Source organism: Lasiodiplodia theobromae (genome assembly GCF_012971845.1).
Source record: "Lasiodiplodia theobromae strain AM2As chromosome Unknown scaffold_19, whole genome shotgun sequence".
NCBI classification, from domain to species: domain Eukaryota; kingdom Fungi; phylum Ascomycota; class Dothideomycetes; order Botryosphaeriales; family Botryosphaeriaceae; genus Lasiodiplodia; species Lasiodiplodia theobromae.
Window position 1 is genome coordinate 244269 of NW_023336398.1, and position 27866 is coordinate 272134.

Genomic DNA, 27866 nt, shown 5'->3' on the forward strand with positions numbered 1-27866 from the left:
GCTTGCATATACGGTAAGAAGGCACGATCCTTCCTGCCACTTGTAGAAAAAGAAAGGGCCAACAATATCAACCATGGGGGGTGAAGCAGGGGAAGGGGTTTAAGTAATTAGCAGCAAATAGAAGAAGCCATAAGAGCTTATCACAACGAGTGTGCGGCACTGCACGCATCCTGGAAATTTGAGGGGACGCATCTGCTTAAGATAGGACAAGAGCCTGGAAGTCCAATGTAAATCGTCATTTCTCTGTGTATAGTTACAGGAAAGGAGAATTGGTGTTATTGATCGGAAACGAGAAGAGTGTCATTGATGGTTTTAGAAAACGAAGAAGCAGATGGTAAGACGGGCGAAGAGGACTCGCTTGGGAATATTGTACCAGAAACCCGTCAATTTGTGGATACCGAGCTCACAGAGGTAGGTAGAGGGTAGAAGAGATCTGCCCTGGTGCTCAGTAATGAAGTGATGAGACGGGCGTTAGTCTTCAAGTGGGCGACAGCCGTTGTGGAGCCCGTAGCTGGAACGACGGTGGTAGATAATGAGGGGCCTTTAGAAGGCGTAGGGCTTGCAAATTAGTCATCACTAGTAGAGTACCTTAAGAGACCATACGTAATAATGTGTTCTATGAACTCCCAGCACCCACCGCGCTTTCCTGGGCACCGCGGTTCCATAATAATAAGTTCCTCTCCATCTTCTCTCTATGCCCCCTACGCAAGGTTACCACTTTTTTCTCTACGTCGTTTTGAACATTTAACGAAAGGAGTGTGTCATCTACGATAATAGTCGAAGATATGAAGTCTAGCTGATTCATCGAACATTGCGCTAGTGGTTCGGGGGTGTTTTGTGAATGGTTTTTCGGAAGCCGGACGAACAGTAAATTACTCAATTGGGTAAGAACGGGATCGTGTTGATCCACCTGGTTTCAAGAAGAAGAATAAAAAAGGTTAATCCATAGTCTAGTTGCCGTGTTGGTGTGGAGGTACAGACGTTCCGTATTGCCTCACAAAACCTTTTGACACCAGACTAGCCGAGCTCTGAAAGAATCAAAGTTGATAGGAAACTGGAATCCTGAGCCAAAGAATATGAGTAGACAAAAGAGGACACTTAAAGAACTCTGATATCCATGCTGGTCCAAAGTAGCTGCTTGCGGGGTTCGATATGGCTGGGTCGCTTCTATCCATAGTGCGGGCTTGTATAACTTGTAATGGCCTTGTCAATCCCCAAATTCTTTTGCAAATAATCCGTTACCTTACTGTTACTGAGCTGAAATGGTGGTAAAGCAGGAGCAAATCCCCCCTTCACGGAATTACTTAGCGTCAAGGGTATTGTAACAGCTAGAGACAGGAGTGATGCGGGACCCGGATGGATAGTGCATCTCGTGACGCGTGCGACACATTCATACGCAAGAGATATGCTTTCATTTCCCTCGGTTGTTAAGATTCCAAAGGAGGTCAGGCCGGGCCAGCACGGCTCAAGGTAGAAGGAAAAAAGGACGAATGCACTCGCTTCCGCATGGTTGCCGGCTGCGCGTGATGAGTGGGCGAGCACCCAAACTTAAACATAGCATAACAGAAGCAGAACCCCTAGCGAGGCAGGGGCTTACCATGGAGACAGGTACGGATCCGGAGGACCAAGCGAATCCTTATGTGGGCCATGTACGATCCGGACGAGCTACAGGTACTTGCTCCTGACGAGCCTGCGAGGGCCCTTGTGACACCCATGCCAGACTTCATCTGGAGGGCGGTCCGCAGCACAAGGCAGCAGAGAAACGCTGCATTACCGTGGTACAGGATCCCGTGTGGACAGGGATGTTTGCTCTGGGTTGTTGAACGATCGGAGATGTGTTAGTAGATACAACAGTGGTGAGGCCAGCTAGGGCGCTTTGTTGAGCCGCTCAGTGAGCAGGCGACACGTCGACCACAGGGCGGTGGTGTAGGTCGTCTGAGGGGATGTAGCACAATGCTGGAAGTTCAGAATTGCAGTCCCAGATAGGAAAGGCGTGATGCTTTGTTCAACACCTCGCGCACGGCCAGTAGCGTGGTGGATGTGATGAGCTGCAAGTTAGTGCGAGCAGCTGCACCTTCGGGTGCAGCAAAGCCATGACGTGAAGCGCAGGCAGCACTCAGACGGACTAACATTGCATGTGCGGCTGAGGCGCAGCCTAGCAGGGCGATCATCTGGTGCACGCATCCGGACAAATGGGCACAGGAGCAAGTGCGGGCCGTCTTGCCACCGGCGACAGCAGCGGGCCAGACTTGTCGTGCATCTCGGAGCTGGATCGCGAGGAGTGCTGAGAAGATGGTGACGAAGAGAAACCGGCGGCGTGTTGGGTAAATAGCCGGGAATGCGAGAGGGCTGCACTCGTTAGTGCTCAGCTGTGGGCGGGGTAGGCGAGGGACGGCAGCATGATGATCTCTGCTCGACCCGACGAGTGTGTGCGTCTATCTCGACCGGGATGGCTCGCAGGGCCGCGTGACGGGCGCGGGCGCGAGGAGAGGCCCTCGGCGAGTGGGCGCCGAGCAGCCATCTTCACCTGCACACTGCATGTCGAGCGTTTTCGTCCCATGGGTGGCAGGCGGGCACACGGGGCCGCAGGCGGCCAGTGGCGGTGAAGCTTGGCTGGCTGCGAGGTAAAGCGCCGTACGATGAGTCAGGCCCGAAAAAGAACTAAACGAACAGCCGACAGGCAGCCGGCTGGTGCGCGATTGGCGGTGGCCCGTCTCAAATCCTGCGGACGGTACGGAGGACGCCCACGGTTGTCAGCGCCTCCGCGTACGCGCGCTAGGACGGGCAGCCCCTCTCCTCTCCTGTGTACTTACACATCCTGGGCCCCAGCCTGCATTGCGCTTCGGAACACCGGCCGTCCCACGACGTGTAAGATGAGAGGGCGAGGTCGACCGCCGCCCGCCCGCAGTAGACAAGGCGTGGTGCAGCATGACCGAGTCTCCGTTGCGCTGTGCCGCGTGGCTTCACCACTACTGTGTGCGATCGGCCGGCCACCCCCTTGCCCTCCTGGGGGTTTGCTATGTTCCATCAAGGGGCAAAACCTCGGCTGTGCCCGGTTGTCAATGTCGAACGCAGCTGATATTGTGTTGTATGCCTGGCCGTTTGTGTTCGGTGCCCGTTGGCGGCTGCTGCGCCCTGTCAGATCAATGACGCTCTCGTCGGTCGCCAGCAGATACGACGTTGGCTCGTTTTAGTCTTGCAACATTCGACCCCTCCGCAGCTGGTGTGCGAGCAGAGGCCCGACAGCAGCTTCAAGTCGCGCCGGCCGTGTCGCAGTGCTAACTTCGGCGAATCGTCCTCTTGGCCCTCGCCCAATCACGCCGTGGCATGGCTGCAAGTCGCCGGCGCCGCCGGGCAAAAAGGAACGACTTGCACGGTCGCTGTCCTTCTCGGCCGCACGCAGCGCCTGATGCGAGCCCATACGAGACGAGCGATGGCGGACCCGCACCAATATTTCCAGTGAGCGTCAGCCGTGCGTGACACAACCAGCGCTCTAAAGTCTGCGTGCGACTGCTCCGCCCGCAATTCGGCGGCGGCGGCTTGAGCGGCGGAAATTTCTTGCAGCCGTCGCACGCTGGAAGATCAGCGCTTCTGCGGGATGCGAGCCGTGTGTCTGGCCATCATGCAACGTCTCGAGTGGGTACGGCGCACACCAGTCGGGGCGTCCCTCGCCATGCTGTCACCGGCACGCACACGACGTCGCCGGGTGTTAAAAAAAAAAATCTCCACAAAGGATGTGCTCCGGGCAGGGCGACCGTATCGGCAGGCGAAGGATCTGGGATTCGCGTGCTGCTCAGCGGCTGTTGCTCGCGGTCTCGCGTGTGCCGGTGTACGCGTACGCTGCTGCTGCGATGCTTAACCAAATGACCGCACGCCCGGCAGGCAGCGAGTTGCGGCGACGTGCGTGGGCGAGGGTGGGTTATTGGTGGCCGGCGCAGCCACGGCTCCGGCCTTGCGACGCGCTTCGTGCCGCAGGGAGCGAACGAATGGCGGCGTCCGGGGGCACGGCCAGTCAGAGGCGGAGGAGAGTCGAGCGCCGGCAAGTCGAAGGTTCGAGGCGGAAGATGAGGATCAACGGGCGCGCGTGGGCAGCAGCATGGCAGGCATGGCATGGCACTTGTTGAAGAAGAGGAGCCCTGTTTGGAGCCACAGGAGGAAGCGACTTCTTTCTTCGGTGAATGACTCGCGCCGGTGGCCGCCTCTTACATGACGCTAGCCATGGGACGGGGCTGCTCCCTTGGGCGAGGTCTGGACCTGCGACTTCCGCATTGAGGCTTAAAGCCTGTCGTGGCTCCTGGCGTGGGCCTCGTCCGGGATGTGCCGCGGAAGGGAGGCACAGGCCGCCCCCAGTGCACCGCCAAAGCGATCCATCTTCTGCGCAGCAGCAGCACGGAAGCGCGCGGAGACTTTCGGGCGGATTGCCTATTGGGGCGGGCGCGGCGAGCTTCATCGCGCTCACAGCCACGTTGCTTGCCGTTCGGTCATATGCCGCCGTGGCCGCCGCCGGTACGTCATCTTCCCTGCCCATCTGCGGTGCAACCGCTCGCGCTGCGCAGGAGCTGCCTCGCCGCCTGCCGCCCGCCGGGCGTGTGCGTGCGTGCGTGCCTGCCGGCCTGTCGTCGAGGGCGGCCTCGCGCCTCCTGAGGTGGAGCGCAGCAGCGTTTCACTGAAACCGCCGCCGGCTGTCCCACTTGGGCCATGCCATGACGCTGGATCGTCGCGGCGACGGAGATGGCATACATCAGGCAGAGTCAGACGTCCGCCGTGGCCGCGCTGAGCCCTGGGTTTTGAGTGAGTTGTGGCCGCCGACCCTGCAGATCTCAATGGTCGCGGCACGCTCAGGAAACCCTGCCAGTGCGGTGCGGGCATGGGTCGCGCGAGCCCCAGAACAAGCGTCTTCCCTAGCCTCTCGTACCACGCTACGGTGGAATGTGCTGGACGCGGCGGGTCGGGCGCCTTGCGTCAGCCTGTCAGCCAGCGCACACAGGAGCAAGCCAAGCGAGCAGCCTTCCAGTGGAGCCCCAGATCGCACGTCCATGCAGCTTGTTGCTGCACAGGCCGATCGACGGCCGGGTGCGCGCCAGGGGAAGCCCTTTCGGCGCTTCGACGGCTCACGTCCACCAGGAGTACATATGTATGTACGAGAGTCATCAGCAAGCCACCCCGTGGGACGGCACCGCGCTGCGCTCGGCGGCATCGGCCGTCTCCAGCAGTCATCTCGACGTGCCAGTGAAACGCCGTACCTGGGCTCCCGCTGCGCGCTGATGCTGATGCACGCCGCCTGATCCGGCGAGCGCGGACTTGCGCCCGGCGAGGCTCTCCGCAGCGTCGCCCCTCACCGCTCGGCGGAGTGACATGACGGCGGCTGATCCGTCTGACGTGCGGCTTTCAATCAATCAGCATTTTCGCCGTTTCAGACTCCACTCGCAGCGACGAAGGCGCCTGGGCCGCCGTGCAGCCGAGCAGCCGTGGGCTCGCACGCAGCGGCTGAGCGCCGGCAAGGGCCGTCTCAATCTCCGTCGAGCGTGTGGCACGGCCGTTGCAACCCCAAGCCAAGGATGCGATCCTGCACCACCAGCCCGACGAGGACCGCGCTCGGTTTAAGGCCCGGTGCAGAAGCCTGGCGCGCAGGCAACATCCCTGTCGCGCAGGCTTCCAGAATTATCATAGGTCCAATGGCAACGCTTACTGCTAGCGTCGTAGCCCCGGATCCTAGCCGGCGTCCCAGCCAACTCCACCACCACCACCAATACCGCGCGCCGCGAGACCCAGCAGCCAAAGACCCCTTGGCGCCCTGCCGGCCGCCGGACAGATCTTTAGGGCTCATCGCGCGCGCGCCATTGGCTCGCGCCCCCGGCCCTGGCCCTCCACATCACGGCGCTCGCTTTCGCAGCACCAGCGCGGCTAAAGCGTGGGCGCGCGGGCAGGCCGTTCGGCCTGCCGAGCCTCATGCGCGATCGTCCTTGCTCGAACATCGTCCAAGCCTAGTGCCACCGCGCCGCGATTGACCGCTCCCTCCAGCCACGGCCCCCATCGTCATGCGTCGAATGCGGTAGGTCGGTAGCTGACTGCGCGGCGTGCAGCCGTCGGCTCTCTCGTCACCCTACCCATTTCCGTCGCACATCCCTACCCGCAGCGCGGGTGGTGTTTTCGCGCCTCCTGCCTAGCGTCCAGGTTCCAACCAGCGCGTGCGGCAAGGAGCTCCGTTGCGCCATGATACATACCCGCGCAATCAAGCCGCCTCCGTCGCTTGCCCGCTTTAGCACTGTTCCCCGGCTGGCCCTCTGATTCGGCTGTCGTTAGTTTTTCGTCGGCTGCATCCACGATCATGATTAAAGATCAGCTTGCCCTGTCCAAGCCCCCAGCCCGTGCCACACCGGCTACCTGCGCCCAGCTAGTCGGTTTGACGATGCGCACGTCTGCTGCCATCCCCGTAAATGGGATTTCCGCTAAGAACGGGCGACCTGCGCAGGCCTGGCCCCAGCTGTGAACCGGGAGTTCCACCGAGGGTACATGACCCTAGTACAGCCCACGAGCCGCCGTATACTACCCACCGAACCTTGACACATGGAGTAATACTCGTCTGTCTGAGCGGGCTCCCGACCTAACGATCCTTTTAGCTGCCTCAGCCCCTTGTCCCGGCGAACACGTATGTTGGCATCAATCCCATATAATTATATCCATGGCCTGCCTGCTCCTACGAAGGCCTTTTGGACACACCACCCTACCAACACAAACACACCAAGCATGGACACCACATCGCCACTCTCCACCACCTCCACCTCTCCCCTCTCCTCCTACCGGAGCTCCAAGCGCTCTTCTCGCATCGAGAAGCCGCGCAGCATCCACAGCAGTCCCACCGGCCTCGAGAGACGGAAGACCACCTCGGCCGGGAAGCGCTATGTCACGCTGGAGGACCGCTGGAACATGATGTTCGGCTCGGGCGACGAGGAGATGCAAGACAGCAGCACTACGAGCGGATTCTCGTCATCGAACCGTCCCGTTAGCTGGCACCCGTCCTCCTCCAACTACTTCAACTCGAGTCCAGCCAATGACCTCGATGCTGGCTACGGTTTCCCGGATGGGACGTCAGCATACCCTAGTCCCGCTTCCGGCTACGCCTCAACCTCCGCACTGGCCTACCTCTCGGCCTTGGCACAACGCAAACGAGAGGCCTTTCCCCTTGCAACTCTCGACAACGACACCTCGATGGACACCTCCCCCTTCCCGGACTACCATGAGCCCTCTGCTCAAATTACATCATTTCCGGAGATGGCCTCTGTCGCATCCCAGCAAGACTGGATGTCTACCGACGCTCCCACCTCTCACCCCCAGACCCAGTCAGAAGACCAGGAAGCCGACGCCGACTGTATGGAAGACGAGTCGCCCAAGGAGTCCGGCAACGTGCTCGTGGGCATGGGCCTCTACGACCCACCCAGCTACGAGTCGATGCTGACGTCAGGGCTGGGCAAAGGGCTCAAGCTCGAGGAGACGTGGCAGCCTCCCCCAGAGACTGAAGACGACGATGCCGAGGACGACGACGACGACAGCTCGGATGAGGAGAGCGTCGAGGAGGCGCCAGAGCCGCCCAAGGCGGTCGAAGAGGCGGATGACAGGCAATGCTGGACGCTGCAGGCAGCAGCGCAAGTAATGCCGGCAGCAGATCTCTCTGGCCAGAGCTTCCTGCTTGAGGACGAAGAAACGTACACGAATGAATGGTGGTACCAGCAGCTGAAGCGCCCCACGGCACCGGTTGCTGGGCTGGGATACGGCTGGCTGCAAGCTCAGTATTAGGGCACGGGAATGATGACTACATATCATAGCATAGCATAGCGATTGGCGTTTTGTGTATCCGCTGGTTTCAGAGCCGCGTTTTCGGGACTTTCGTCCGCGCGCTCGCCTCCAGGAACCCTTGGCGGCTTGGACGGCATTTAGAGATACCCCACCAGCGGCACCATGTGCACTTTGGTAGATAGCGAAAAATCAAAATTACAATACGATAGCCAAAAAGCAACGGCGCGGGCAGCGGTGTCTGGGATTGACGTGGGCGCTCGTGTCACGCACGGCTCGGGAATGTTTTCTGCGGCACGGGGTGGAGCGGCGAACGCTTTCGATCGGTAGGGGTAGGTCATGCAGGGCAGGGCTCAGAGCGAGCCAAAAAAAAAATAAATGATAGTTTGCTGCGAGGGTGGGTCTGGTTGCGGCAGCGGGACGGCTTTGGCCATGTGCAACGCCCGCGGCTTGAGGCTTGGCTGATGTCTCCAGCCGGTCGGATTTGCATCTGACTCTGGAAAAAGGCGGGCTGCGTATGGCGGGGGCCGGGCGGACAGGGGTGGCGGCGCGGTCGTGTGCCTGCGCAGGAAAAATCGTACAACGCGAAACAGCATCCATTGTGGCGGGGCGGGCAGCATGGACAGGGAGGGGTGGGCGTGCGCCGCGGCATCCTCCAGCGAGTGCAATCTGCGTCTGGAAGGCGAGCTGCGCGGCCGGACTAATCGTTAGCGCCTTCTTTAATTCAGCACAGCACACCCGCCTGACGACCGCCCGGCCCGCCAGCGAGCCGCCAACGCCTGTCTTGAGCTTGAACCCGAACCACGCAAAATTGGTCACATCGCTCCTGCCGCCTTGTGCGCGCGCGCTCGACAATCCCCCTCGCAGCCGCCATGCCGCGCTTCCAAATCACCCCCTGGCGCCATCACGCCGAGCTGCTCGCCCTCCGCGCCCGCCTGTACCATGCCGGCCCCGAGGAGCGCCAGAACGCCGTCTTCCTGGTGCGCGGCCCCTGCTTGGCCCCCGCTGCATGATGACGGCGCCGTGCTCACCCCCAAGGCAGATCTCCGCGTGGAAGAGACGAGCGCCGTTGCCGCATGCTCTTGACTCGACCGCCCAGCTTGTCGATGCCACGCTCCACGACGATCCCCAACGCGCCTCGGTGCTGGCCATCCGCAATGCCTACTGCGCCGCCTTCAACCGGTACGCGCTTGACACTCCTTCTTGGAGCCCGCCCCCCCTTTGACTCGCCCGTGGACATGTTTCCCTTTTCGACCAAGCCTCGTCTGATGCAGCCTGTCGTGTAGGTTCGTCACCGGCTTCTGCGACACGGTGCAGAACAGCTTCAAGAAGATGTCCATGTACGACATGGCCGCGGAGCTGGACATGCCCAGCAGCTTCGTCGAGTTGCGCCATGAGGCCACGCACGAGGACCTGCCCTCGCTGCGCAGGCTGCAAATGGCCACCGAGCAGGCGCTGCAGTGGCTGTGGCACCATTACTGGGCAAAGCTCGATGCTTCTCTGCCGGCGCCGCCGCCGGAGAACCGGGACCAGGTCGCGGGCCCTGAGACTCGCGCCAGCCTGCACCGCATCCTCAGAAGCTTCGTCAGTGGGAGGCGAGAGGAAATCAAAAGAGACGGCCCGAAATCGGGCGTAGAGGCCCGCTCGAGTGGAAGAGCCATCGAGCAGATTGTTGCACTAGGGGCCGCGAAGAGACCAGGACTGCTCCGTGATGAGGTAATCTCGCTTCTCCTTGCTGGTCGGATGATTGTGCCTTCAGATGCCAGGTGGGTACCGCGCGGCTTCTCTGCATGTCCCCAGCCTGCGAAGCTGACCACCAACGACAGGGTTGGCGACTCCCTGGACGGTGCGCACCTAATCTGGGACAGTCTGCTGTGTCGGCTGAACTCCGACTTGCAATATGTTGAGACTTTAGTCGAGCACATGTTCCGGTACATGCTTCAGCCATCCAAGGCTGATGTCAAGTCCGATGCATTCAAGGCGGCCATGTACAACTGGATCCTCCATGTCTTGACTAGCGAGGCGTGGTCATCGTCTTGCTCATACGACGTGCGCCAGCGTTTGTGGGCGACCACCATGACCGCGTGCATGACCCAGCCGAGCTACTGGTCGAAGAAGCTCGCGAAGGAGTTGCTTTTGGAAGGAGACGATGACTTCCAGGACGAGTGGCTACCGATTCTCGAGGCTAGCCTCCCCGAAGCTCAATCCGAGAGTGAGGGGATGTCAAGCGAGCCCCCTGGTAAAAACGAAGCCGTGCCTGAGTCCCAATCAGATGAAGAGATGCGCGATGCCATGTACGGGCACCCAACCTCCTTTCCCGCGTTTCCTCGTCGAAGCGAGCCAGTCGTTGACATTTTTAGCAACAGTGCGGATTCCCCGGGGCACCCATTCGCTGACGCAAAGGTTCAGCCACGTCTAGGTGGCTGGCGAAAATGGGAAGGAGAGTGGCGATCAACACCCATCGGCCTCGTTCCTACATAACCGTTCCTTGCCGGAACCTACCGAAGTACACAAGGCGAGGGATGAACAGCAATATTTTCGCGTTCCGTGACCACAGCATGTCCTAGACTCTTTCCGAGCGCTAAGACCCCAAAACCATCCACAATTTAGAAGAATATGCTCATGGTAGCACACTGTTTACTGGACACATTCACTGGCGCGCCTCAGGCATGGATTCTCGGGTTGTGAAACCCACGCCTCAGTTGATCTGACGGCATCTCCGGATTCGACGTACCGGCTGTCGTATCGGAACGCGCCAGCATGAGTGAGAGAGTGTGGGATAGGGCTTACGGACGGTGTGCGCTCGGCTCATCGTTTCCCGCTACCCACATGCCGCTCGTGTCACAAGAATAAACCGGAGAATGTGGCGTTCATGTATGTCACCTTTGCATCGCAGGACGTCCACTCGACAGCGCTTATCAACGCAAGTCAGGTTCCTAGCTCCACTTTCTGCAGGATTGATGCTTTTGAACTTTCCCGCACGCTAATCGTTTTGCATGCAGTTAAGTTGAAGCGAACAAAAGCAATAACTCGAACAGCACGCCCATGTGTCCATGATCACTCCACTCTTAAGGGCTTTGCTCGGTGCTTATTGCGAATCTGTGATACAGGCCTCATGCGGGTTTGTTTGTGCCTGCGCGGAAGGAAACAAAAAAGAAAATGACACATGCCCCAGCCGTGCTACCCAGGTAGGTCTCAGCGCCCCACACACAAGCTCGAAAAATCAAAGGAGTGGCACTATTCAAGAAGCATGGGAAGGACTCCAGGTACAACATTTAGGGCTGTCCTCCGGCAATAGCGAACCTTTACCGTTTCTACCGGGTTCTCCCAGTACAAGGCTCCCCAGGATAACCATCGCGAGTACCACCTATTGCTTTCGTCAAAAGTTCACCAATCTACCAGGCTTGACTTTGGGTTTTCGTCTCCACATTGGTGCTCCATCTAGGGGATTTTCTCAGACTTTTTTTTTTTTACCTTTTCGTCTCACCACAATGTTTGCGTCACAGCTGAGTGCCGCCGCCTCCGCGGGGGCGTTCTTTCACATGCTGTGTTGCACTTTGCCTGTGCTTTGCGTCTGCGAGTCCCATAACTAGTAGTATTCTGCGAAGATTCGCCTTGACGCTCATTCTCCTTGTTTCCCTTGGCAGCTGCGCAGGTCCTCTTTGTGGCATCTTCAGTCGACAGTGAAGACATTGTGGCTGGCATGTCAGCCGCGGCAGCCACAAGTGAGGCCGCGTCGCCGGTCTGAGGCGCGCTGTCTTTGCGTGTTGATTGGGATTGCGCCTGCGCCTGCTGACATGACGACTCACATGGCTGAGTAGCCGCATAGTACTGGAAGAGGGGAGCAGGCGATGGCGACAATGAGAAAGGGTATGGATATGGAGAGGGATAAAGATAATGATGGCCACTCCACCAGCCTGGAAAATGCGGGGCATATCCATCATATCGAATTGGAGGTGATGGTGGAGTGAACCCTTGTTCTTGCTTCGTGGTGTAGCTGAACCGATTTTCTTGCCACCTTCCCCTCGCATCTGCAGAATTGTTTCCATCAGAACTCTCGGTTGATGCGGATGAACTGTCTGAGCTCTTAGCCGCTAGATCGTGTCCGTACCAAGACCTCCCTTCCCGATGACAGCCCACATATCGCATGCCTTGAGGCTGCCGCTGTCGTCCCCACCACTGTTGTCTTCCCGCCGCATCTTTCATGCAGGCCGCTCTTACGTCCTCAAGTAGTGATCGTCCCTGCTGGCCACCCCTAGCTAGAAGCGCGTTCCACCGCCTTCTCCATCGATGGTGCGCCTGTAACTTGTCTACATTCGAAACCATGCTCGACCCGTCCTCACGGCGGGATAGGAAAGCTCGGGACCAAGTGCGCAATTGCTGCGACGGCTGCACCTCGCCGCCATCGTCGGAGAAATATATGGCTTCGAGCAGCGTGATTGGGTCCTCGTCTGAGGACAAGGCGTGACGGGTGTACAAGCGTCTGATCGCGTAAGACGCAAGCTCTGAGAAGCCGATGGCGCTGGCGAGGCGATAGACGCGGATATCGCGGAGGTGGGCACACGCTTCATGCTCCTCCTGATCATCGCCGCCGTCTTCTTCATCGTCGCTGCTCTCGCTGTCGATGCCGCGAGCATCCGTTCGGGCACCTTGACCTTTGCGACGGCGGTGGCGGCGGCGAGCCCTGTCCTCGATTTTTATCACAGGTGCTTTCAGGCACGAACCGCCCTCTGTTCCTTCACACTTTCCTGGTCCTTCTCTTGCTGCTTTCCGCGATCTCAGCACCGGAAGATACGTTTTGCTCTTTAGAAATGCCATCAAAGCGTTCAATTCCCCTTTCTCCACCCCCGTGCGTGGCAGTTCAACCCAGCGCCTGCCGTCTGCAAACACATCCAGTCGCAGACTCGCGAACCGCTGGATGACGGCGCGGAGCACGCCAATGGGCTTGTCGCTATCGTATATGAAGGTAACGTATGCGGACGCCTGGAGACCCATTGTATTGTAAGGGATGGGAAGAAGGTTGCCGCCGGACGAGTAGGCGTAGAAGTTGCTACGGCGCATGCAGGCAGGCGCGGCAAGGAGGGGCGCGCACTCAGTCGTGTACCAGCTGGAGGCGGAGTCCAGGGTAATGATGGGCACGGAGATAGGGCAGTGAGTGCTCTTGAGGGAACGGCAGTTGGGAGAGGGAAAGCCAGTGCCGTCAGTGCCGCTGCTTCTGGAGCTGGAGGGGGTTTGGCTCTGCTCGGAGCTCGCGATGGTCTTGTTGGCGTGCTTGATGCTGCGAGAATTCCGGACGGATTTGTGAGATCGGCCGTCTATGCAGACAGCGCTTGGGAGCCTGTGACCGAAGCCGATGGGTAGAGGCCTATCGTCGTCTGCTTCATGCTTCGCGGCCTGGGCCCGTATCTCCCACAAGATAGCGGCGAAAGCATTGCCGTGGGCAAGACGGTCATCGTCGTTGCCACCATCACCCACCCTTTCTCCTTCTAAATCCCCTCCTCCACACCCAGCGTTTCCATAGCGTGGGCATGTTCCAACACCCTCACAAACAACGAGCAAGTACGCATGGATCATGTGATGCAACAGCGTCCCTACAATTTCGTCCCTGTTCGCACCTTGCAGTGCCACAGCGTTCAGCTCAATCTTCACCTTGGCTTCCTCACCCCCCATTTTTTCATTTTCTGCAGCTCCATCATTTTGTTCGCTCCTCTTCTCTGGTCCTCCAATGATCACGGTTCTCCCGCTGACCTGCCTATCCAAGCTCTTCCAGGCTAGTTCCACAACATGTTCGTCTAATAGGCCATTGAAGACAGAGACACTGAGCGAGCTGAATATTAGCGATGGGTATGAACGCCATGCATGAGCTGAGACGGGGTAGGTGCGGGCGTTAGTGATTGCTTCTCCAGGAGAAAGAGTGGAAGAGGATGAGGTGATGGCGATTGGCTTCGGAGTGGACACGGGTGCTGAAAAGGTGCGAAGATGATCAAGCAGGTGCGCCACAGCGTAGTCGCTGTTCCATGTGCCAGGTTTCGGGTTGAGGTTGGAGTTGGAGTCCAGACGGTGATTTTTGGCAGTTGTAGATCCCGCTGACGGCGTTGAGATTGCTGAGGGTGATAGCGGACGTCGTTTCGCTTTGGCTGCACTCCGGTATCGGAAGCCTGATGCAACTCCGTAGCCTCCATCGGATGAGGTTGATGTTGACGATACGAGAGAAGATTCAGACTCGTCCCAAAAGGAGTTGAGGAAAGAATTCGACTCCATAGTATTGCGAGGTATCGTAGTGCTTGGAAATCATGAGCCGCTGGGCACACTGATGCAGCAGCTGGCAAGTATTTGTACACTCCCTCTGTTAGGGTGCCTTGGTCTACGTTTTGAATGTAGACTTACCTCTTTTGACAGAGTATCCGGGTGCGTTGCCTGATAGTTTAGACATGTTACCACACTTCCGTTTGTGCACAAACTCGTGTGACTTCGAGCTCTTATCAAACTTTGCAGTCAACCAAGATGGCTTGCCAGCTTCGTAGCATTTCGATTGTAAGGACAAACGTCCGATAGCCAGCACCTATAGACAGATACGGTAAGCCACGTGGGAGCAGAGTCTGGGAGTTTACAAACCCCAAACCAAGCTGAACTTGATCATGATGATCTGGGAATGAAGTCATGTTGCACCTCTCTGTAAAACAAGTTATGCAGAAACGAATCACCGGAGAACGGAGTGACGCTCCAATTGGAATGACCAGACAGCCGTGCGACAAGTAACGCCGGTATTAGTTATGGAGAGACGAAAAGAGTGCAGCAAGCGTAGGTCTTCTGAGTCCAACGAAAAGAGAAACGCAGTGGGGATATATCATTTAGACTGCTCATAAATGAGGTACCTCCAGCCAAGGAGGGATAAGTAGGAAAGTCATGAAAATTTACAGCTTCATCCGCCATGTCATATCAAAGATGGGATGCCGAACACGTGCGATTGGTCAATTGGCGGAAGTCCACCACCCCCGGTCTTTACCGAGCGGCTGCCAACCGCCGACTTCGCCCACCTCGGAGGCAACGGAACCGGAGCGCAAGACCTGAAATACTTCTATTTTGGCCATTAGAGACGCCTTGCTGGTAAAATGTGCGCTGAACAGTGGTCTGCGGCCGTTTAGTATCGGGGCCTGCCGTATTCGTCGCGGTCGCCAACGGTGCTGCGGCTGTCGCCGTAGTGCTTTCTCCTGAGCGCAGCGAGCCTCTTCTTCTTGGTGTGGGCGTTCACGTAGGTTCCGATAATGAAGCCAATGATGTTGAAGAAAGGCACCCAGGTCTCCTGGGGCAGGAATTTCTGGGCGAAAGCAAGCGCGATAGGCGAAGTGATCCAGCTAACCTTCATGACGGGCATGAAACCAGCCTTGACGGTGGCGCGCACCTGGTGGAAGGTGCGCGCACCAGCAATGACGGCCATGGAGGTCAGGTAGACGGCGTTTTGGATGGGCGAAACCTAAGGATGGAATGATCAGCGAGATGAGCGCGCAGTAACGGCGCAGGGTCCAACGGGGAAACGCACGACCAGATTGCTGACCAAAATCTGCAAGATCTTGGCCTTCAAGCTCGTCCGTCCCTGGAACAGCTTCTGAAGAATGTGAATGAGCACATGGCCGAGAGGGGCGCTGATGAAGGCGCCGTAGATGGCCATCTTGGGGACGCGCGAGGTGAAGTAGCCGCCGTCCTTGTTGCGGTCATGAGCGATCCACGAGGCAAGGAACTCCTGCAGGCCGGACAGGGTGCCCGAGGTGAGCATCTTGGTGCGCAGCGGGTTGCTCTGGAGCTGCTTGAGATAGGCCTGCAAGGGTAAACATCAGCGGCGATTGCAGTGAGTGAGGTGCGAGAGGCTCAGCGCACCTGGAGATAGCCATTGGCGCCGCCGCCGCGGGTCAGAGCCTCGCCGACGTCGTGGACCAGATCGTCGTGCTTGCCGCCCTTCGGGATGGGCGCGGAGGTGCCCGTAGTGGTCCTGACGGACTCCTTCTCGAACTTGACCGACATGGCGGGTGCAGCGGGCGCAGGAATGGGCGGCCAGGGGCGAGAGTGGAGAAGCGACGGCAGGCGGGAGAGCTGGGGCGGCGCGGTGGAGGAGGACTGGAGTGTTGTTGTTGTCCGGGCGAGCAGCTGTTGTCGGCGGCGGCCGAGGCAGGCAGGCGCCCCAGCCTTCGGGATTTGGCGCGATGCGACGGCAAATCGAATGGCGCCAATGCGGGGAAGGCCAACAAACCACTCATCGCCTATAAACTTCACTCCTCATCTCCCTGCACCAACGGCCACCTCGAAGCTCTGCCCGATGGTATCCGCCCGCCGCGCCGAGTGCGCTCCAAACACACTGCTCCTGTCTGCTCTCCCGCACGGCTGATGATCGGCGCGCTCTCGTGAGACCTGGCAGGCGACAAACGGCTGGCGAAGAGGCGCCGAACGGACCGGCTGGCGTCGCGAGGTCGGGCGACGCTGTTTGCGCAGCCGGCGACGGCCGATGCGAGCGAGGGGCGCCGGCGCGTTGGGGTCGTGGTTGCGGTGCTGTCAATGCTCGCGGGACTGGAATGCCGAATTGCGATAAGAGATGCGGAATTGGATAAGACAAAAAGAATTGCTTTGCTACCTCACTTCATTTCCTCCGACACCCCTGCGGACTCAACTAGTCGGTGAGAGCGGCTGCTGCTGTTGTCGCGCATTCAACTGCGCTGGCCACACGTCGCTCCTGCCTATCATAAACATCAGACAAGCTCACAAGATCCCTCCCTCACAACACCAGCCCACTCCCTCCCTCTCCTCCGCCACCCGCTCGCTGCCATTCCTTTGCAAGCTCCAGAATGGACAAGCCCATTGTTTGACTCTGCGACACACTCTCCCACACACAACCGTTTCTTCTGCCATCATCTGCTGCCGCGCTTCAACACCACGCCGCCCCAGATCTTCTGAGCCCAATTGCTCGCACCGCCATGCCTGCCATCCACAACAACCCGCCTCCGGGCGTTGACTCGCCCAACCCTGACCCCGAGCCGCCGCCAGCGCAGGAGGTGCGTATCACGCGACCTCACTCGAGAGCAATTTACTGACTGCGCCACCAGATGCCCAAAAAGACTCCGGACGTGTCGCAGTTTCCTAGGCCGCCGCGCGCTCCCTACACGCCGCAATGCACTCACGTCAACATGACCCGCGCCTACGGCGCAACTTGCCAGAACTGCAACCGCAAGTCTCCCTTGGGCTGGGTCTGGCAATGCACCTATGACGAGGGCGACGACCCGTGGACTGCCGTCAAGGGCCGCCAGTCCGCTGTTGATGCATGCGATCCCTCCGACCGCATTGGCGTGATGAAGGCGCTCCAATTCCATCAGTCCGTCATCGACCAGGCTGAAAATGGCCTCTACACGCCTGAGCAGATCGAACGCCTCATTTCCCAGAAGCAGAAGGTGCTGGATACCATCAACAGCCAGAGCCCCGACAAGGTCGCCCAAGGTAATGTCGAGCAGTCGGAAGTTGTGGACATACCCACTTTGATTGCTAACTTGGTGCGCCAAGAAATCCGCACCCAGCTCTCGTCTGCCAGTGCCACCACCGTGGCCAAGGAGCGCGCCAAGCACGCGAGAACCGTCCACCCTAGGTGCAGGTACAAGTGCTGTCAGTCTTGCCGCGGTGACTTTAGGGTAAGCGAGTCCTCCCAGAGCTGCGAGCAATCCACCACTCACCAATATGTCCAGGGCCGTGCCTTCGAGTCCTTCGATGCCGTGTTCAATGGAGAAGTGAAGCCTCTGCGGCTGGCTGACATTTCTGCCCTGCCTGTCCGCGATGTCCAAGTCATGCGCAATATAGGCATGAAATCCCCTCCCCCCTTGGTTGAAAGTTCAATTCCTACCGACTCAGAGAACAGCGAGCCCGAGGACATCGAGCCTGCAGACAGCGATCCCGCAGACAGTATCCGCACCTGGAGGACCACCGACTCCGCCCATGAGTTCCGCAGCCGCGAGTCTGCCCAAGCCAGAGCCTTCTACAAAGTCGAGCCAGTGAACGACCTGGGCATGTACGAAAGTATGCACTTCAACGACTTTTCCTTCCGCCGAAGCGTTCGCAACAGCGTCTCGCTCGCAGTCAAACACGTCTTCGGCAAACGTCGCGACTCCTCTTCTGATGGTTCTGCAGTCACCCTTCCAGTCGCTCGTTCCACAAAGTCCTTCAAGAATATGCAGGATTCCGGTCTCAGTCTTCCAGGATCCTTCTTTTCCCCGCGCAACACCTCGATTTCGGCCGTGGCTCCTAGCACCATAATGCGCGAAGGCATTCCCACGCCTGCGCCTACGTGCTCTTCCAGTTCCAACAGCAGTATTGTCGATGATGATGGTGGCGTCAGTCTGGCTGAAGAGTCAGCCCGGCAGTCCACGCCCGGTCCTCTACCTCAGACACTCATTACTCAGGCTTAAATGGCGTTGGTGAGGGTACTCTGGTTTTCTATTAAGCGGTCATGGCGCAACAGAGTTTTCGGCACTCGCGGTTATATCATCAGCAACGAGGCATGGTTCGGTGTATCACTACAAGCTTTCCTTTTCGGCACAGGTTTTTTTTTCCACAGAGTTCTCCCTATCGGCCATGGGGCATTCTTTACTCTGGCTCTAGCATGGTGCATGAGCACCTTAAGATTTCTAATCGTTTCCTTCGATCCTGCGTTTCTTTCCTGGGATTTTTCTCTTCTGCTGGCCGCCGAGCTGAACTAGGGATGGAACAATTTTGGTCTGGGTATCACAAGATCATTGACCGGGGAGCTAGTGCACAGTGTACAATTAGATGATGAGATATCCAGGATGAGATATCCACAAGAAATTGCCATTAGCATGGTTTGCAACAGGCAAATGAAGCTGCATGAATTAGCAGCGGAGTCAATGCATGAGTACTAAGATGTGATGATGCTGTTCAAATATCTGGACATAGGGGTACTACAGCCGAAGGCTAGTGTGAAGAATAGTAGGGTCCTAGGCGGTATGCCTCAGCCCTTTCTTTTCTTGTTCCTTGTTTTTTTTTGTTTTATAAAAAAAGCAACGCGTAAGTAGTTGAAGCTACTGTCCGGACGTGTATGTATAATTTTTAATTCCACATTCTCGTCCGGACGATAGCTTCAACCACCCATGACATGAGCAAAAAAACAAATTCACGCTACCTTCGGCTGCGAGTGGTGGTGTGCCAAGAGAGTTAAGCTAAACCTAATCCGGAAAGAGCAATGGCTTGGTAGCAACAAGGAGCAAACCAAGCAAACAGAGCAAACAATTGCTAACCTCATGGCAAGCTTGTCCAGTGGGCTGTTTGCCGATTTTATTATCCGTAACTCCAGAAATTGTTGTGAAGTATCTAGAGTTCTCTAAGCCATGTTGGATATCTCTTGCCCAATCTATGTCAATTCCAGGACGCCCTTTCATTACTGTATCGAATTGGATAAAACGCTTCTCAAAAAACGCCGAACCCATTTAGCGGCATCTGTCCAATTCAATGATGCCTAATTCCGCGTCTGACTGTCCTTTTCCCACTCCATGGGTTTTTCTTCCCTCTGCCCTGCTGTTTCGCAGCACATCAGTTTCACCTTTTTCTTTCCTTGGGCTGATTTACTGCTCGTCACCATCTCTACCACTCTTCCTTGAGAACAGCCCCGTCACCTTCTTCATCACCTTACTCAAGCCACCAAAGAGCAGCCCGAAGCCAAATTTCCAGCCCCTGACGCGCACCGAGTACACGAAGAAGTACACGAGCGCCCAGTTAGTCACCACAAATACTAGGAAGATGCCGAAGTCGCGCCACTTGTCGTCGGCGCTGATGTTGAGCGTTGAGAGGTAGTCATCGCCGGTCGTGAAAGGGCAGTACGCGCACGCGCTCGTAGCTTCAGAATTGAGCAGGTAGCCGGGCGAGGCATCGGCAAAGGCTCCGGCATAGGAGCCGCAGGTTTGGTTGGGAGGCGGATCGAAGCGCGCGGTCTCCTCGGTGGTGCATTGCACTGGCTGGTTTTTCAGCGTCGCAGCCAAAACTCCGCCAATCCACCAGGTAGAGGGGTTGACGTAGTACCTGTTGAATCATCGTCAGCGGTCTGTTTTGCGTTGGAGGGGTTTGAGGGAGGTAACGAAGCCCCCTTGTAAGGAGGAGAATGTTACAAAGGGCGGGCCGGTCTGTGCCCGTGGAACACTTACATCCAATATCTCCAGAAGGCGGGAAGCATCGAGTACGGTCGAACGACGCCGTTGAAGAGAGAGAACATGACGAAGAAGAATGGCAGCACGTTCGCAATGACCGTAAAGGATGGCGCGAAGGCGGTGATCCACTGGCCCCAGCTAGCTTGGAAAAAGAAGAACAAAAGAGTCATGAGAAATACATAACCAGCCGTGGAAGAGTCCGTGGGGAGTCCTGAGGGGAAGAACCAAAGTAAGAAATAGACGACGGCGCCGATAATCGCTGGCGGTACTTCACCAACGACCTGACTAGTAGTGAAGGCTACCCAATTGTATGTGCGTGAAGGGTGCTCACGCGCCTGCCACAGTGCCATGTTTTGAAAAAACTTGGGCACGACGGAGTTGACGATAGCTGGGGGAAAGACGATGATTAGGAAAGCTGTAAACATGCGGTTTTGCATGTCCTGCGCTGAGTTTCCAAGTTGCCAAAAGGTGAAGCCGTTAAATATACCGATGATGACAGACACGAACAATTTGCCGTAGAGATAGCTGGGGTCTCTCCAAAACTGGATGAATAGACGTTTGGTGAGCATGGTTGTCTGAAGCCAGACTGGAGCAGCGAACTCTCGCACTTGGCCTGCTTGACGGGGCACCCTGTCTTCCTTCCTCTGGCTGTTGATGCGATCAATCTCTTCCAGGAGCCGCTTATTATGCTCGGACTCCTTCCACTCTTTATTCCAGTCGATCTTCGTGCCATCGGCCTTCCTGCCACCCTTGGCTGCCGTCTCGAGAATGAATTCAGCGACATTCTTCTGTGGTGGGCAGTGGACACCACGCTCTGCAAAGTAGTCAATGACGTCTTTGCCGTTTTCACCCACAGGACCGAAGTAGAAGGTGTTGCCGCCAGGGTTCAGAGCGAGGATCATGTCGAACTGCTGAATCAGAATACTGGATGGCTGATGGATAGTTGCAGTGATTGATTGTCCAGCCTGCGATAGCTTTTTCAAAAATCTCACGATGGAGTAGGCCGAGTTGCTGTCGAGTCCACTGGTAGGCTCGTCAAGGAACAAGAGAAGTGAAGGCTTAGCAGCAAGCTCAACACCAATCGTCAATCGTTTTCTCTGTTCCACGCCGAGGGAGCTGATGATGGCGTCCTGCAAGTTTCCAAGCTCGAGTAAGTCAATGATTTTATCGACATAGTCGATTTTCTCCTGGCGGGGAATCTCTCTGTCCTGGCGCAGGATCGCGGAAAACTCTAGCGCTTCCCTTATTGTAGCCGTCTGATCGTGGATATCCATCTGCTCGCAGAAACCGGTACCGCGCTGGAAGTCGAGGTCAAGTGGTCTCCCATCCACGAGCATGTCACCAGTGATGACACCGACCTTTTGCCGCTGGGCAAGGGTGTTGAGAAGGGTTGTTTTTCCTGCGCCTGAGGCACCCATTAGGGCGACCATGACACCAGGTTTAGCAAACCCAGAGACATCGTTCAGGAGCTTCTTCTCTCCGCCGAGATAGGGGACTGTGTAGGAAACGTTTTTCCAAGTGAAAATGCTGTCGCTGTTGTTGATTGACTCGAGGGCTTCCTCCGCCTTCGACTTTGTCTTCGCCATGGCCAACTCTGCGTCCTCGTTGCTTGTGGAAACCCCCATCGAGCCAGCAGCCTTCTCCTCATCGTCGGGCTTTGCCTGTTCCTTCAATGCCTGTTTTGCCCGCTTGCTCCTCTTGAAAACCAGGGCGCCGCCTCCGCTTTGCGCAAAGCTGAAGAGTTCCGTTGCGGCTGCAGTGATAAGGATATAAAGAACCGTGAAGGCGATCACGACTCCAAAATTGCGCCAGAGGTGAGATCTGGTGTACGTGTATGTAACACCAATATAGTCGGAGCCTTGGACAACCCTAGAGTTAGGCGACGCGCCAGAGATTGCGCAGCCCTGATACGCAGGATCAACGCCCGGCCCCTGCGGAACCAGTTGTTCAGGAGCACAGTCCATTGTCCTACCGGAGAACTCGTTTGATAGGACCGCCTCGAAGGAATACGAGATTGGGTTGACGTAGTATAACCAACCAAACCAGATGTAATTGCTTGTCAACTGGGGCTTGACGATGACGTAGCCGGTAAAGATGACGAGCAAATTCAAGGCAATGCCACTAAAGCGCACTGCATCGTCAATCGATGGTGACAGTGCAGCAAACATGCGGTAAAGTGCGGTGATGCATATGGTTGTTGTGTAGATAAACAGCATGTAAATGAAAAACTTGCCAGCCTCGATATCCAGGTTTGTCATGAAGTACATGATTACGGCAAATACTATGACTTGCACTAGAATCATGGGAAAGTCGGTCACCACTCGTGCAATACTGACTGCAGAAGGACGATAGAAGGCGTACTCCTTGTGGCGAGCGACAACAAGGCGTCCACTAACCGCCTTCATCAGTTCGCTAAGCTGGAGCCAACCCAGGAAGAGGATAGAGAAGAAGAGAGCACCACCTCTACTGAACGCACCCTCAGTGCTGAGAGGTTGTCCATAGAAAAGGCTGCCGACGATGAGTGCGTTGCTGATGATGATGAAGGCCTTCGTGATCAGGGTCTGCCGGTCGCCAAAGATTAACCAGAATTCTCGCATTGTGCAAGCAGAAACCTGGCGAATGAAGCTGACGGTGTAGCTCGAGTCCTTCATAACTGTCTTGCTCTTTTGTTCTCGCGTGGTTGTTTCAAACTCTCTGGCGTCGGCGTAATCATTGTGCTCCAATTCGCGCTCGTATTCTTGGATGTCGCGCAGAACTCCTTGGTACACATTGGATGATCTGTAAGCCCTCTCCAATTCCTCGGGAGTTCTCGGTGCCTTGTCCTTGAAGCCGTCTCGGAACCGGCGCTCGTTGGGATCGGTGACTGCGGTGAGGAAGTCAGGAGTGGTCTGTCGCTCAGGGCAGAAATACCCAAGGTCGATGAAGTACTGTTTTGCATCCTTTGCGGGGCCGTTGTAGATGCACCTTCCGGAGTCGATGACAAGCACCTTATCCATGAGCTCGTAGATCTGTTCTCCTGCCTGATAAAGCGTGACAAATGTCGTCCGATCGCTGACATCGGTCATAATCCGGAGAGACTTGGCGTAGTCCAACGCGGTAGAACTGTCCAGGCCGCGAGTGGAGTTGTCCCAAGTGACGACTGCCGACTTTGCCGCTAAGGTCTCTGCGATAGAGACACGCTTCCTCTCTCCTCCAGAAACACCGCGGACAAACTCGTCACCGACGAGAGTGTGTTTTGTGTGGCTTATTCCGAACATCCTGAGGAGAGCTTCCACGATGATGGGAATCTCGCCCCTCTCTCGCTTTTTGGTTTTGTTCATGAGAGAAAACTTCAGGGTTTGCCAAACGGTCAAAGAGGCGAAGTGTTTGTCGTCCTCCGGGTTGTAGGTGACCTCGCCCCGAAATTGTTTCCTTTGCTTCTCTGCGCTGATGCCGCCGTAGTTGACCTCGCCGAAAACGGCGGCGTAATCGTCCCGCTTGTTTGAAATCGCCTTTAGGAAGGTGGAGCAGCCAGAGCCCGGGCGACCAAGCACAAGCATCATTTCGCCGTTGCGTACGACTCCATGAAAGTCGTGGATGAGGTCGCGGGTCTTCGCATGCTTGTTAAGACGAAGAGCTGGAACGAAACGGCTTACGATGCGGTAGAGATCCGGCCCAAAGGTTCCCATAACAGCATCCGGGAAGGTCTTGACAAATGTTGCTGTAGAGCCAGTGCCTTGGACGGTGAGGTTCTTCCAGACGACGCCAACTCTCTTAGTGGAGCGGCCATCTGCCCGTTTCTCAAAGTGGCCTTCACGCATGAACTCCTCAAGCTGGAAGTCTTCCTCTGACGAGGAGTCGAGGTGGGTGTCGCCGGTGGTTTCCTTGGTCTCCTGAGGTTCCAGAGCTTCTCCATCGGTGTCTGCAAGCTCAGACTTGCTGGACGGCGGGGCATCAACGGGCAAACCGCTGATGGCACGGAACAAGGACTCGCTGTCGGCTGGCCTCGAGCGCGGCGTGGACTTCTGCGAGGTTCTAGAGCGAGTCTGGGCCAAGGCTGAGAGATCGCGGCGTAGAGTTTCATATTCGTGGATGGCATGACGTTGGTCTCGAATGCCAGTGTCTTGCTCACCCCAGGTCCCCTCAACGCTGGCACCAGAGCTGGACGCGGCGCCAGCAGTGATGTCATGGTTGTGCGAATTGGTTGCAGCCTCGTCGCGCCTGTCCGGTGGCGAATTGTGCCATGGGTTGTCAGGCGGATGCCGGTCTTCGGAAATTGAGGTAGCCCACATGGTGTTGAGTGAGGCTGGGGGTATGCTGGAGAGTAACGAGAGCTGTAGGTGGCTCCTGATTTAAGTAGGTCACCAGGTGAGCTTGCCTCTCTTGGGACACCGCCAGGGCAGGAGGGAGGAGATGGCGGTGTCAGGATGGTAAAAGCGTAAAGGGTGCAACGGGCATAAGCTAACGCCGACGATGCCCGCCTGCAGTGCTCTAGGCGCAATTGGCTAGCGGTGAGCCTAAATGGTCCTGAAGGGGCAGTGAGGTCATCGTGGAGATAGCACACGCTCCCCGATTTCTAATCTGCCCCGCCGCCCATCGTCCGGCGCACGGGCTGCGTGCCCGCGTCTTCGCAAATTTTGCAACACAACAAGCGGGAGCAATCGTCCGGGAATAGGCGTATTAGGAGATGCGGACCGGAGTACAGGGGCGGGTCGCGTAGCATTGCACCTATTGACCATGCAGATGATGCACCCACCACCATATTCCCCGGGCGCCTCATTGGTTCAGTGCCGCGCGAAAGTCACCGACACCACGCGAGCGTGCAGCGGCTGCATCCGCGGAGTGCAGAGGGCAAATGAATCATCTGGAAGCAGATTCCTGGTCCGTACGGATCGGCAAGGCGGGGATGCAGCGTCAGCAGCATGCATGCTGGGCAACGGGGCACATGGCAGCGCGCGCAGGTTGTGGCGGCGTCAGCTCCGTGGAATAAGCAGTCGCGGGATGACGAGCGGGCTGGCGGTGGGCCAGTGTCGGCGGCTCTTTCTTTCGTGATGCAGATTGTCGATCCACCGGCGCCCGGGCCTCAGGCGCGTCCCCCAACTTTATCGCAACGCCAGCTGCCCGCCCGCCACAACGCCCCGCGTCTTCGCCATGCCCAAGCCCACTGCCGACTGGGAGCGCGTCGGCGACCGCTTCTACCGCAAGCTGCAGCTCTACACCGACGTCTTTGACCAGGATCTGGAGCTCGAGAACTTCCACGTCGTCGCCGCACCCTACTCTGGCGCTGTAGGTATGCTCCCGCTGCCTGCCCGCACCCTTGCCCGTGCTGACTCCGCCCAGCCATATATCGCGACGAAGAGAAGCTCCAGACCTTCCGTGCCTCGCAGCAGGCCAAGACTTCCATCGACATCTACAGCTGCGCCGGCAAGCTCATCCGCCGCATCACCTGGGACAAGGGCTCCGTCAAGGGCCTTGGCTGGTCGTTGGACGAGAAGCTGCTCGTCGTGACCGAGGATGGCACTGTACGCTGCTACCAGCACCTGCACGGCGACTTCGTGCCCTTCACCCTCGGCCACGGTGCCGACGAGGTGGGCGTGAAGGCTTGCCGCTTCTGGGGCTCTGGCTTCGTGGCTCTGCTCAACAACAATCGCCTCGTCTCCGTCACCCGCTACGATGAGCCGCGTCCCAAGCTGCTGGCCCTTGCTCCCGAGGACCCCGTCGAGTCTTGGGCCTTGATTCCCCCCACCGAGACTCTCTCGCGCTCCGTCGAGGTGCTTCTAGCAATTGGCGAGACCATTTATCTCGTCGACGCCACTGACTGCGAGGACCGCATGCTGCAGCGCGGCCCCTTCAGGTACACAAGTGTCTCGCCCAATGGCAAATTCGTTGCCCTGTACACCGAGGACAGCAAGGTCTGGGTCGTCAGCAGCGATTTCCAGAACAAGCTCAGCGAGTATGACTCTAGAGCGAGGACTGTGCCCAAGGACATGCAGTGGTGCGGTAACAGCTCCGTTGTCCTGGCTTGGGAAGACGAGATCCATCTCGTCGGGCCCAACGGCTCTGCCACCAAATTCTTCTACGACAGCTTCGTTCATCTTCTGCCCGACGTTGACGGCATCCGAGTGCTCACGAATGACGTTTGTGAATTCATCCAACGTGTCCCCGACATGAGCGAGGAGACCTTCCGCCTGGGCTCTACGTCTCCGGCCGCCGTGCTGCTAGATGCGGTCGATCACCTGGAAAAGAAATCGCCAAAGGCAGACGACCTGATCCAGATGATCCGCCCGAATCTTGCCGAAGCAGTTGATACTTGCGTGAAGGCTGCAGGACATGAATACAGCATCCATTGGCAAAAACAACTGCTCAAAGCAGCATCGTTCGGCAAGTCGGTTCTTGACCTTTACAACAGTGACGACTTTGTCGACATGTGTGAGACGCTTCGCGTGCTCAACGCGGTCCGCTTCTACGAGATTGGCCTGCCTCTTTCCTACGACCAGTACATGCGATTGACGCCCGAAAAACTAGTCGAGCGACTGATCAACCGCCACGAATACCAGCTCGCTCTCAAGATTTCCGATTACCTCCGCCTCCCGACGGATCGCATCTACGTACATTGGGCCAGCCAGAAAGTCCGCATCTCTAACGATGACGAGGAGAGCATCTGCCGCATGATTGTACAGAAGCTTGAAGGTAAGCAAGGTGTGTCTTTCGAGGAGATTGCAAGGGCAGCGTATGATGAAGGCCGTGTACGCCTTGCAACCGAGTTGTTGAACTTTGAGCCACGGGCTGGAAAACAAGTCCCCCTCTTGCTTGACATGAAGGAAGACACGATAGCGTTGGACAAGGCAATAGAGAGCGGAGACACCGATCTCGTGTTCCATGTCCTTTTGCATCTGAAGAAACAGCTCACTTTGGCAAGCTTCTTCAGAACTGTCACCAGCCGGCCGGTTGCCACCGCACTGGTGGAGTCTTCCGCGCTCGAGCAAGACAGGGAGCTGCTAAAGGACCTCTACTACCAAGACGATCGCCGCCTTGACGGCTCTAATCTCCTCATCGCCGAGGCGCTTGAACAACCCAGCACAAGCCTTTGCACTGATAAGCTTAAGCTTGCCAGCAAGCTGCTTCAAGATTCACGTGAACACAGCTTCAACGTAAAGGCCATCGATGAAGCACAACGCCTGCTGAAGATGCAAGAGACGTTCGAGAAGGACCTGGCAGTAACAGGGTTTGTGGGTCTCTCCACCAACGAGACGGTGTTCCGCCTCGTGCGTGCGGGTCACATGAAACGGGCACAGAAAGTGCAGTCCGAATTCAAGATGCCAGAAAAGACATACTGGTGGCTCAGGCTACGTGGACTTGTGGCCAAGAGGGACTGGAATGAGTTGGAGGAGATTAGCAAAACCCGGAAGAGCCCCATTGGCTGGGAGGTGAGTCTTCATTCCGCCGCCTATCTCCGTACCCTCTCGCGCAATCTTAGTGCTGACGCCCACCCGTGTAGCCCTTCTTCAACGAGATCCTTTCAGCCGGAAACACGCGAACCGCGGCATTATTCATCCCGAAGTGCACCAACCTACCGGTCGGTGACCGCATAGAAATGTGGGTCAAGTGCGGCCTAGTCGTGCGGGCGGGCGAGGAGGCGCTCAAGGCGAAAGACATGAACAGCTTGGCCGAACTGAAGGCCACGGCCACAGGCAGCGCCGTCCATGAGATTGAAAGGATGATTGGGCAACTGGCGGGTGGCAGGAGGTAGTATGCGACCCATGCGGGTTGGTGGGGTCTCGGTATGCCCGCCTATCGCCGTTCATCCGGGTCCTTAATAGCCATCGGCCGAGGGAAAACTGCGGCTGAACTTGGATAGTAGTCGGTGAGATAATGTTGATGACTGTACGAATTAAGCCTTGTAAAATT

The 27866-nt window shown here is 57.2% G+C and overlaps 7 protein-coding genes across 7 annotated transcripts; 4 read left to right on the forward strand and 3 right to left on the reverse strand.

The window, feature by feature from the left end:
• Nucleotides 1-6747: 6747 nt before the first annotated feature.
• On the forward strand, nucleotides 6748-7794 carry LTHEOB_6565 (Membrane protein; the record flags this gene model as incomplete). The annotated part of the gene is made up of 1 exon (XM_035515835.1): nucleotides 6748-7794. One exon carries the CDS (start codon nucleotides 6748-6750, stop codon nucleotides 7792-7794), a length of 1047 nt encoding a protein of 348 aa, XP_035372600.1.
• An 869-nt stretch (nucleotides 7795-8663) lies between these two features.
• On the forward strand, nucleotides 8664-10210 carry LTHEOB_6566 (Cell morphogenesis protein las1; the record flags this gene model as incomplete). The annotated part of the gene is made up of 5 exons (XM_035515836.1): nucleotides 8664-8771; nucleotides 8834-8973; nucleotides 9078-9557; nucleotides 9618-10085; nucleotides 10201-10210. The coding sequence occupies 5 exons, from the start codon at nucleotides 8664-8666 to the stop codon at nucleotides 10208-10210; spliced, it is 1206 nt and encodes a 401-aa protein (XP_035372601.1).
• Nucleotides 10211-11839: 1629 nt separating this feature from the next.
• LTHEOB_6567 (uncharacterized protein) lies at nucleotides 11840-14052 on the reverse strand (the record flags this gene model as incomplete). Its single annotated transcript, XM_035515837.1, has 4 exons — nucleotides 11840-11866; nucleotides 12013-13332; nucleotides 13387-13877; nucleotides 13935-14052. The coding sequence occupies 4 exons, from the start codon at nucleotides 14050-14052 to the stop codon at nucleotides 11840-11842; spliced, it is 1956 nt and encodes a 651-aa protein (XP_035372602.1).
• An 880-nt stretch (nucleotides 14053-14932) lies between these two features.
• On the reverse strand, nucleotides 14933-15810 carry LTHEOB_6568 (Integral membrane protein; the record flags this gene model as incomplete). Its single annotated transcript, XM_035515838.1, has 3 exons — nucleotides 14933-15265; nucleotides 15332-15607; nucleotides 15667-15810. The coding sequence occupies 3 exons, from the start codon at nucleotides 15808-15810 to the stop codon at nucleotides 14933-14935; spliced, it is 753 nt and encodes a 250-aa protein (XP_035372603.1).
• Nucleotides 15811-16754: 944 nt separating this feature from the next.
• Nucleotides 16755-18230, forward strand: LTHEOB_6569 (Flagellar motor protein; the record flags this gene model as incomplete). Its single annotated transcript, XM_035515839.1, has 3 exons — nucleotides 16755-16832; nucleotides 16884-17459; nucleotides 17514-18230. The coding sequence occupies 3 exons, from the start codon at nucleotides 16755-16757 to the stop codon at nucleotides 18228-18230; spliced, it is 1371 nt and encodes a 456-aa protein (XP_035372604.1).
• Nucleotides 18231-19400: 1170 nt separating this feature from the next.
• On the reverse strand, nucleotides 19401-24250 carry LTHEOB_6570 (ABC drug exporter protein; the record flags this gene model as incomplete). The annotated part of the gene is made up of 13 exons (XM_035515841.1): nucleotides 19401-19854; nucleotides 19977-20121; nucleotides 20311-20394; nucleotides 20467-20887; nucleotides 20972-21277; nucleotides 21338-21713; nucleotides 21810-21837; nucleotides 21952-22100; nucleotides 22146-22272; nucleotides 22456-22540; nucleotides 22592-23470; nucleotides 23537-23569; nucleotides 23615-24250. The coding sequence occupies 13 exons, from the start codon at nucleotides 24248-24250 to the stop codon at nucleotides 19401-19403; spliced, it is 3723 nt and encodes a 1240-aa protein (XP_035372605.1).
• Nucleotides 24251-25109: 859 nt separating this feature from the next.
• Nucleotides 25110-27708, forward strand: LTHEOB_6571 (Vacuolar protein sorting vps16; the record flags this gene model as incomplete). Its single annotated transcript, XM_035515842.1, has 4 exons — nucleotides 25110-25248; nucleotides 25299-27223; nucleotides 27275-27385; nucleotides 27457-27708. The coding sequence occupies 4 exons, from the start codon at nucleotides 25110-25112 to the stop codon at nucleotides 27706-27708; spliced, it is 2427 nt and encodes an 808-aa protein (XP_035372606.1).
• Between the last annotated feature and the right edge of the window lie 158 nt (nucleotides 27709-27866).